At 33.9% G+C, this 10,561-nt stretch overlaps 1 protein-coding gene across 1 annotated transcript in view; it reads right to left on the reverse strand.

Annotated features, from left to right (window-relative positions):
- Ahcy (adenosylhomocysteinase) overlaps nucleotides 1–10,382 on the reverse strand; it is a 50,781-nt gene extending 40,399 nt beyond the window's left edge. Inside the window, exon 1 of the mRNA XM_067288355.1 lies at nucleotides 10,238–10,382. Coding sequence (XP_067144456.1) covers nucleotides 10,238–10,265 — 28 coding nt within the window. The 5' untranslated portion in view covers nucleotides 10,266–10,382. The remainder of the gene's footprint in view (nucleotides 1–10,237) is intronic.
- Between the last annotated feature and the right edge of the window lie 179 nt (nucleotides 10,383–10,561).

Here is a 10,561-nt window from a genome sequence, read left to right on the forward strand (position 1 = left end):
TCCGTGCTCATTTCAATTGGTCCGAATCATAGATGCGACAAAAATATGAAATGAAATGGCTCAAATTTTTACAAGATATGGGGGATACTATAGATTACTATCTATGGAATTTCGGGACTTTGAGTATATATCTGAACTGAGGGACCAAGACGAGTTCAACGATACCCTACTTTTGGACCGGAGATGAAAAATAAAAAAGTTATCATACTTTTTTCCGGCGATCGCGCGATGATAGGGAGTCGCGTCACCCTCACCGCTAAGTCGGCCTCGCTATCGCGAGTCACGTCGCTTGCCGTTAAAATTGCCTTTAGTAGACGTTTCCCCCCCTTTTTTTTACTTTGTTCAATAACTACCGTGAATCAATAACTAGTGATGTTTAGCACATGGCAGCCTGCCGGCGGTTCCCCTCCGGGAGCTCAGTCGAGAGCACGAACAGTCGGAACGGCCGCCACGTTCACTGCCATAAGTAACGTTAACCGAAATGGCGATCGCGCGATGATCGGAAGTCGCGTCGCTCTCTCCGCTCTCGTATCGTGTGTTTAACTCTACTTGAGATGACCGTAGTCCGACGTCATGGTTTGCAGACTTTACCGCAAGATGGCAGTACTAGCAACTATGATGCCGTCTTCATGAGAGCATTAAAAAAGTATGGTAAGTGAAAAAGTATGGTAAGTGAAAAAGTATGATAACTTTTTTATTTTTCGTCTCCGGTCCAAAAATAGGATACCGTTGAACTCGTCTCGGTCCCGAGTTCCAATATATAATCAAAGTCCTGAAATTCCATAGGAGGTAATCTATAGTACACCCCAAGATGTTATTATTATTTATTGTGAAAAAATGCCGCCCCCTAAAGTGCCGCCCGGGGCGGGCCGCCCCTGCCACCCCCACTATGCTACGCCACTGCCCTAAGCCTATTAACCTCAACCCGGTTTGGATGTAATTCTAAGACTTGTTCTGACATCCTCCCATTTCTTCAAAAGCTCTTTAATAACAGATGTCAACATTGATCCTCTTTTTCAGAAGGACACTTATCTCGCCGAGTTTCTTGGTGTTCTTCATTCAATCATTTGACGACAGAAGAACCTTTCAAAAATAAAAACTGATGCAAAACTTAATGAGTGCCCACCAGACAGTCTTGCAAATACTATAAAAAAATTCTTTGTCAGAAAAGTAAAAGACTGGAATTACAAGGGAGAGTTTCAAAGTTTGGAGGAATACTATCTAATCAGTATATACTGGGTTGAGCATCGATGTCTATGTTTCCCATCCTCAGAAAAGTTTCAAATTGTAGCCTGAAGACAAGGTAAGACCAATTGGTATTTATCAGTAGTGCTTCTTTTTTGTGTTTTTGCAGTGAGGTGTTTGTTGTCCAAACATAAAAAATCTTTCATGAAAGTGTCTGTTATCCAATTTGTTCGTTACTGTATATCAGAAATATTTGGTTAAATATTAGTCACTGCTAGTCAGTTTTTTGTTTTAATTTTTACTAAATTCATTGCGGGAAAAACTATTCACATACAGAAGTTGTAGAAAATAACATTTGAATTTTTGCTGCATACTTCCTTAAGCTGGGAAATTGAAATATTTATTAATATTTCATGCGATGCAGGCCACAAAAAGTATTAATGCAGGCTGTATGCGGCTCAAGGGCTGCAGGTTGCCCATCCCTGATTTACAGTATCTGCTATTTAGAAGTAAATATAACAAATGTCCTGTTTGAAGGTCTGAAGATTTAAATGTCTGCTAAATAGAGGTGTCCACTATTCAGGAGTGTCCATTAACGAAAATTTCACCATACTTTATGAGAGTCAGACTGGACGAAATTTTGAAAGAAAATTCATTTTTCGTCTTTGAAAATACATTTATTTAAATCTCAGAAAAAACTCTTTTTCCATTTTATTACCAGAGGATGATCGCATCTCCCCCGGAGTCGTTTCCTTTCCCAGGGAACTCATCGAATGTGTCACGGGGAAGTAATAACAAAAATTACTATTGGTGAAAAAGAGTAACGTGGCTTGGGAATATAAAATGGGAAAAAGTCCAGGATAATGTCATCGTTGACAGTCCGAGAGGACAGAAACTGAGTGCTGGCCAAAAAAGGGATCAATGAATGTCAAACTATCCTCTGACATGGATTATTGTTCAATCCTCTGATACAGATTATTATTTGCCGTCAAAGAAAAGGACATTTAACCCCATCAATAGAACAGTCTCTCCCACTCAGGATCACCACTCCATCCGAATAACCATCCGAACATCAATCTGGAAGGATGTCCACTTGCAATCAAGGTATCTATACCATCACACGATTAACTGTAAACTCTGTCTTGATCGTCCATTTATGTATCCGTTTATGATAATTAAATCGGTTATTTAGTTGTTACCTTGTATCCGAGTCAATCACTTCCGTCTCGCCATCTCTCACACCTCTCCTCCCGAATCCGATTGTCCATGACCACTCATGCTCGTGGGATCTCTGTGTCCGTCTGGAAAGACATAGTGGTGTCATCCTGACAAGGTATCAAAGAGGTACCGACCCTCTGGTCACATTTACATCTAATTATTATATTAAATAAGCCTTATTATGACCCAATAATATGGCAGATTATTTGGCATTAATATACTTTTGAAGAGTTGGAATTTGTGTATTACTTTCTATTAATATCAGATGTCTTTATAGAAAAAATTATTTCTTACTTAAAAACTTTCACAGAACTAATTTGTTCATATATGCAGTGACAGCAGTCATAATAAAGTCCAATATAAATTTTTAATCATATTAGAGGTTGAGGTGCACATATCAGTGCAAAACATGAATGGTGGACGGTTTACCTATTTTATTAAAATAACGATTATTTAAGCATTTACAAATAATATTGTAAAGAAACAGACAATTTTAATCCAGAAATTATTTAATTATTCAATATTTTAGCAAGTGATGTGAAGTGCCTATAGAATTTACGGTTAAATTTACCTATGGTAGTAAAAATGGCAGATAGTCTCTGATTCCAGCAAACAGAAGAAAGAAAACAGTGGAGACGCACTTTCTAACCTAACCTATTCTAATAAATTACCATAATTATTACTAACCAAATTATTAGAATAGGTTAGGTTAGGTTAGAACGTCTCCACTGTTTTCTTTCTTCCGTTTACTGGAATCAGAGACGAGCCGCCATTTTGACTACCATAGTTAAATTTAACTGAATTTACATATATTTGTCTTAGGGTAGGTTTGTTCTTCCACAGCACCTTCTACCATCAACAGTGTAATATGTTTATAAATTTTCTAAAACTTAATTTTCCGAGCTGCTTTCGAATTTACATAAGCCACTACTTCCCTCAACAAAAGTATGAGGTAGTCCTATCGTCCGATCGTATGGTAGGAGACCCAACACCAATTAAAAATAATTGTTTACTGTTATTAAACAGTTTAATTTGTTTATTTACCTTCACTGGTAACCCTCTATGTTAAATGTATCTGCCATTTTTTCAACAAATCTCCTGTGAGTCAATGCACGACGTTCACTGAGTCACATGATGTTGTGAGCAAGCCTGCAAGGTCTTTTACTTGGACTTAAAACATCAAACGTGTACTTCTGCTTGCCGTACAAGCTTAACATTTGTACTTGAGCCTCAATCTCTCTATTATGTTCAACTATAACTTCAAAACGAACCTGTTACCGGTGTAAATCTTGCGAAAATCGTCTTACGAGTGTCTGACTAACGTTTTCGAACTTAGTCAGACACTCGTAAGACGATTTTCGCAAGATTTACACCGGTAAATAGGTTCGTTTTGAAGTTATAGTTATAATACCCGGTGTCAGTAAAGAGCAGAGCAGTATTATGTTCAATCTTTCTAATCCTATCAGTCTACAATATTTATGAATTTTTAACATTTAATTTTTAATATTTATATTAAAAAAAGTTATCAATGTGATTTATTTTAACATAAACAATCCTTTTAGATTAACTTTAGTGTGATAATTGTTTTCACTTTAATTCTTATAAAAAAAATTTTAACACAAAACAAGCAATTATTTATTGTGACATCACAATGCTGGGCTGTAATTTTTAATCTATTTAATTTAAAATATATGCTCTCCACCTTCAAAGTAGTTTCTTGCCACGGTACTGTACATCATACTTTTCCTTTAACAACAGAGTTGCGCATGTCATCTATTAACTTCTTTCGGGAGAAGTTTTGAATTGAAATAATGTGACTTCAGTTTGCACATACAGTGATACCTCAGTTTTCATTGATAACCTGTCTGAAAACAATGGGCAAAATCTGAAACCAACAAAAACCGAGGCAATTATTTCCATATGCATCAACGTAAATCCAATTAATTCATTCTAGACACTCCAAAATACACACCAAAAACATATTTTACAGATAATTAATATAGCATTAAATACTAAAAGCAATAAGAAATTAATATAAAAGACTAATCTAAAGGAAAGTAATGGAATTGTTTGGCTAGATGCACAGAGTAATGTTTTGTCTTTTAGAAGCTAGTTGGAGCTTCAAGCCTATATCACCCCATGGTAAAGTGTGATGTAATTGTCATGTAATAGTAGTTGTATGCATTTATGATGATCGTATCACAGGGAATAATGCCTTCTGGGAGATCTGTTTGAGGATAACTGGCCCCTATTTACGCATTACAGACATGGAGAAAACTCTGAAAACTTCACAAGGCCAGCCCGTCCTGAAAAAGTGCAAACCCACAACTGAACTCCCAGTGTTAAGGGAATGGAAACGTTTGCCAATGGTGGGCCATCGCAGAGTAATGCTCATACAATGAAAAATAATGCCACACTGAGCCAGAAAACGCATAGGTTGCCCTGTTTTTGCAAAACTAGCAGTGAGGTCACTTGGGCACACCGACGAAATCCAAAACAAATTTTTTGCGAAAAAAAAAAAAATCAATGAAAACCAAAACTGATAATAACCAAAATCAACAAAAACAGGGGTATTACTGTAGTAAATTAGGGCCTTTAGTCCCTAAAGGTTTCCATATTTGGTCTTGTCTTTCATCTAACTCCATTCTTTAGATTAAGACAGACAGATAACAGTGGGAATTTATAGGTCTACAATTTTTTCAAAGTGCAACCCATTACAAAAATGAATCTATCTAATTTTTATTAATATATTTATTATTTTGCATATGTAAATATACAATGGATCTAAGATTAAATGAAAATATTAAAAAATAAATAAATAAATATTATATATATAGGCCTATTAATGTAATTGAAAAATTTATTATCCCTATCATATATACAATAAAATGCTTGTCTTCTAATAAGATTAAGAAAAATCAGTAACTAGCATTTACATGTATTTGGCAACTGTTTAAATAAGATATAGTTTATCATATAAAAGTAGTCAAACAGCAACTATCTTAAAGCTAAAATAATATTTTTATTAAGCATTATTAATTTATATGAAGTATATTGCAATAGTATTTTTGTCAGATTTTACATAACAGTTTTAAGTTATCAAATTACTAAAAAATATTTATAAAATAGAAATAAATATTTGTGAGAAATATTCTTGTGTCACTATCAGAAGAGAGATTTTGGAGATAATGGTATTGCCAAACTACTACTGCAGACAGTTACTATCATTAAAACACTATTTTATGTAAGAATAGTGAAGATAAGATAAAATAAGTAATTTCAAAATAACTAAGTATTAGATATTAAGTTTCTGTAAAATATATAAAAGGTTAAATTTCCCAATGTTATAAAATTATGACACTTAAATTTTCATTTAAACATTATACTAATACCATAATTTATATCAAATATCCATAAATATTTGATATAAATTAAACATAAATATACCATTAAACACCTCTGTAGCACAGCACTGGCTGTGCTAGAAAGGTGTTTTCATGTTCTTTAATTCTTGCCTTGAGGGTCCTAGATGTAGTGCCTATGCATTCCAATGAATAATGTAGCCTGTGCTATATAAGCCATTCACAGGACAAATGGATTAACTCCATTAGTAAATCTTTGGGCATATTCAAAATCTCAGCATGCTACGGCACCTCTCACATCACCTACATTCAAAACCTCAGGTAACTTTTCTGGTTGCTGCCAGAAAACAAGGCAGCAGCCACCATGAGATTTGCAAAAGCTCTATTTTATATTGACAATTTTAAAGTTAATATATTTGTTGTTACCCTGAATAAATTAAGATCAGATTGGTACATCAATAGAATATTCTAATATTTATGTGAGAACAATTTTTTTTTAGTTGTTAAAGTGCAATCTTAGGATTGATTTCATTATTTGTAACTCCTACAGAAATTATAAAATCATCTTTACTCTCTCTTTTCAAAATATTTATTTTTCATTAAACTGTTCTCCTTAAATAAGTTCAAAAATAAATTTCACTTAAAGTAGTTCATATCATTGCCATTTTCTCTCAGTGTCCCAGGAGTCAGCATTTGTGTTCTTTCAAAAATGCTAGCAGTTGCATCACTTTCAGTAGCATGCCAGTGGATTGATGCTGAGATTTTGAATGTGCTGTTTGGGTATAATATAATACAGGTAGGCCTCATACAACGCAGTACCTTTACAATGTGTTTTTGCTCCAACGTGGTTGGAAAAATGCAGAAATTTTCTTACAATGCAATTTAGGGTATTTAGAAACGAATTATCTTTCACATAACAGAAAAATCGCAGCAGATCACATAAGTGCAGTGGAACTTGATGAAACAAGCTCAGATCTTAAAATAAGGCCAGTCAAACATTCTCGAACAACTATAATAAGTGACGATGAGGACTGAATTTGTGAGCATAACATTATGTTTCTTTTTGATTTTGACTTGAAATCATAATCTTTTTAGTTTTTATATGATGTTGAATTTTATTTAAGCTTTTTATGTACAAATTTAAAAAATGATGAAAATGTTACACCATAAAAGGCAGTTTTTTCTTTTTAGAACTGAAATTCCAGTTTTTGTATTAAGTTGGTGTCTCCTATAACGTGATTTCCCACTACATGGTATTTTCAAGGAACGTATCTACCATGTTGTAGGAGGCCTACCTGTAATTATTTTTACATTTTTCACATATATATATAAAATTAGTTAATATACATCATTACATTAAAGCTATACTTTACATGTAACAATAAATAAACATTGTAGATATATTTTTATATAAAGTTTAAAAAGAATTTTAAAACCTTTATATAATCAATTTTGCTACATTAATTATAATACCCAAATTCATTACAAAAAAAAAACTAGTAAGTGAACTAACATGTACAATCTTATTTAAAGATCATCAAGTTCTTACAATAGAACAAAAAAAACTTTAAAATACAAAGGATAAAATCATTTTAACTGTATTACATATCATGTGTACAAGGGTTAAATATTAACTAATTTGTATATTCAACCCTTGCACATGAGATATGCAATACAATTCAAATCATTCAATCCTTTGTATTTTAAAGTTGTTTTCTGTTCTAACATAAGAATCTGATGATGATCTTTAAATAAAGATCACATTTAATAAGCAGACAAACATTTTTGATCTTTAAATAAGATAAAAAATGTTAGTCTGCTTATTAAATTTTTGTGTTTTTTTACCAGATTCAGTAGTTAATTGATTTGGCAAGTGAACAACTCACACTCAGCAAGCAATGTTTTCCTGCTCTATAAATAGCAATGCCAGGTGTTTATAGTATACCTGTTAAAAACTACAGGCTACACCACTCATTAGAATACATAGGTGTTGTAACTAGGAGTCTCAAGACAAGAAACATGAATACATATAAAACACCTCTGGCATGGCACTGCCTTCCTACTCCAAGAATAATGATACAAAAGTAAACTTAAAGGAAACATGTCTCCTTAATCACACTATGAACCCATAGAATTCCTAGAAAGTTGGAATATATAAGGACTTCCAAAGAGACTGCAATTAACTGTAAAGAAAGACTAAATTTTATCAGTGGACAACATTATTTGAGCTAGCCGAATTTGCTATAGTATTAAGCCTATAATAGAAACATTCAAATTTTTTTTTTTTTTTAAACTTTAAATAAAAAAGGTTTGAATGTTCATGTTTATATCATCAGCTTTACTCCTTCTGTGATTGCATCCAAATAGTGTGCCACAACTTTTGTAAATAAGCCTCAACCTTAATAACAAGTATATACAGATCTTGATACTCATTGATTAAATATAACAGCTTTTGATTTCTTGAAATTAATAAATATATTAAATGATGATTTACGTATTTCTATCAGAATAAAACAGTTTCAAGCTTTTATTAACAAAAAAAAATTTATATACAAACAAAATGTTGAGATGTAAGAAAATTACTCCAAGTGAAAATTAAAAGATACTGCAAAACCAGATGAGATTACATTAAAAAGCAGCAACTAACACCAATAATCCAGTTAAAATGAACCAATTTATTATAAGAATAAACATTTTCAACTGTCTTTAGAGGCAATCTTCAAGTTATGGAATGATACATAGAATAAAATTTAAAAATAAAACTCATTAAACACGTGCCAGCAGTCACACGCATAAAAGAAGGTCAAAGAAAAAATGAAAACACAGAACAATATAACAGGTTAAACAAAGTGCATATATAAAGTAAAAGTGCAAATAAAAATAAATACAAAAAGAAAAACCAGAATAAATTCTAATAAATCGATTTAACTGGCCGACACCCATAATCCGGGCATCAACCAATAACTTTTTTTGTTCGAATTAAAAGCATGACACATTAGACAACGGGAGTTTTTCTTCAGCAGAGAACAAGGTTGGCACATCAAAGTGGTAGGCACAAGATTTTTGTCGTCATCTTCTACATTTTGCTTTGAAGAGCCAAGCTCATCTTTACCAGAGAAAAAAACTCCAACCATAAATTGTTGTAATTTTTTACTCTGAGCAATATTTTCACACCTCAGATATTTCTGTTTGGATTCTACTGGTATTGTTGAATTAACAACAGTTTAATAATCTCCGTTCCACTCTTATCTCCATTCAAAATTTTCGTTCCACTCCAAACAAAACCATACTTAAGACGAGAAAAATCTATTCGAACAGAACTAAAGAAACGTAGACCAGTGCTCTACATGTCAGTCACACTGCAACTCTAGCTAGCTGCCATCACCTAACGAGAGCCAGCAGTCTTGCTATAACCATATGAAGAGGTTACCATGCAAATGCACTCACAACCAAATTAACCCAGCACTCCTCTCAATTGGAGTGCAAGGAATGCCAGGTTAAATTAGACTCGTACTCAAAGGACTTGTAGGATTTGTACTCTAAGGCATGCGCTACATTTACCCTATATATTTTCATATTCTTAATGATGTCTTCAGAAATTTTTATTATGAATAATACACATTGCAATGTTTATTTTACTTTACTTCAGTTAAAATATTAAAAGTAATTTCAATATAGCAACAGAAAATTGATATCTAATCAGATTGATAAAAACAGAAATACAACATCTGAAATTATTGTTAATCTTAATTATAAATTTCCATTAAAGTTCTGAATCTGCTTAGCCTGGATTTTTTAAATTGCATTGTTTGCAGACTGTTATGCGATATCTTCACATCGATGCAGTAGGCTACATGTTACACTCTCGAATGCCGTTTTCTTATTCTTTTTTTGGGCAATATGCACACTTTTCTCTTGATACCGGTGTTGCCTGTGAAGGATCTGGTTTCTTTCTCAACACTTTCAGGATTTTCATATGAAGATTCTAATTGAGAAGTAATATAATGGTATTACTTCTCAATTAGAATTGTACCATTTCGAATGTGAAAAAGACAGGATTAGTCGCAGGTGAGCGCTGCGCTAACTTGTTCAACACGACTGAAACAAAGGTGGCATTGAAAGCGTTACGATGACTATTACTACCCGATTGCGGTATCTTGTTGAAAAGTATACTCGGGTAGAAAGATAGACGAGTTTGGCCACAAAAACGTCCAAAAAGCCAGAGTTACATGCGTTTTAAATCGAAAGATAAACGCAGCGCTCACCCTCGTGTAACGGCGGGTTAATTAAACAAGATTTGCAATGGGTTTGAAATACATTTCGGAAAATATTACCAGGATGCGGGAAGATCACTTTCCAAAAATCACAATAAATCGCACTCAGCTTTATAAAGCGAAAAAACGAATGGAAGAACAAGCGGCGGACGAATGCTTTTCCTTCTCATCTCTTTACACGAGATTTCCGTTACTTACCCACTTTGAACGGAGATTTGGCAGCCATCTCTAAATTCCAACACTCCACCAAACAAGACGAATCTCACGTGTGAAGTGACCTCGCCGCTAACTAGTATATATAACCGCCGACGCCTGGCGGACGATTCTTCACGTCGACCGTGGCGCCGCCGCTCGCATGGAGCCACGAATTACCGGGGAAATCCAGTTTCAGAAACGGTGCTGGAACTGTTGGAACTGATCCGAGTGCGAGACTTTTTTTAACTCTTTCCTCCCTGTGCGTACTAAGAGGACCTCTTTTTAGCAAGTCCACTACGAGTTCGGCCAGGCCCACAATGGGGCGGC

This window comes from Centruroides vittatus, unplaced genomic scaffold (genome assembly GCF_030686945.1).
Source record: "Centruroides vittatus isolate TY-2023 unplaced genomic scaffold, ASM3068694v2 contig_1309, whole genome shotgun sequence".
NCBI lineage: Eukaryota > Metazoa > Arthropoda > Arachnida > Scorpiones > Buthidae > Centruroides > Centruroides vittatus.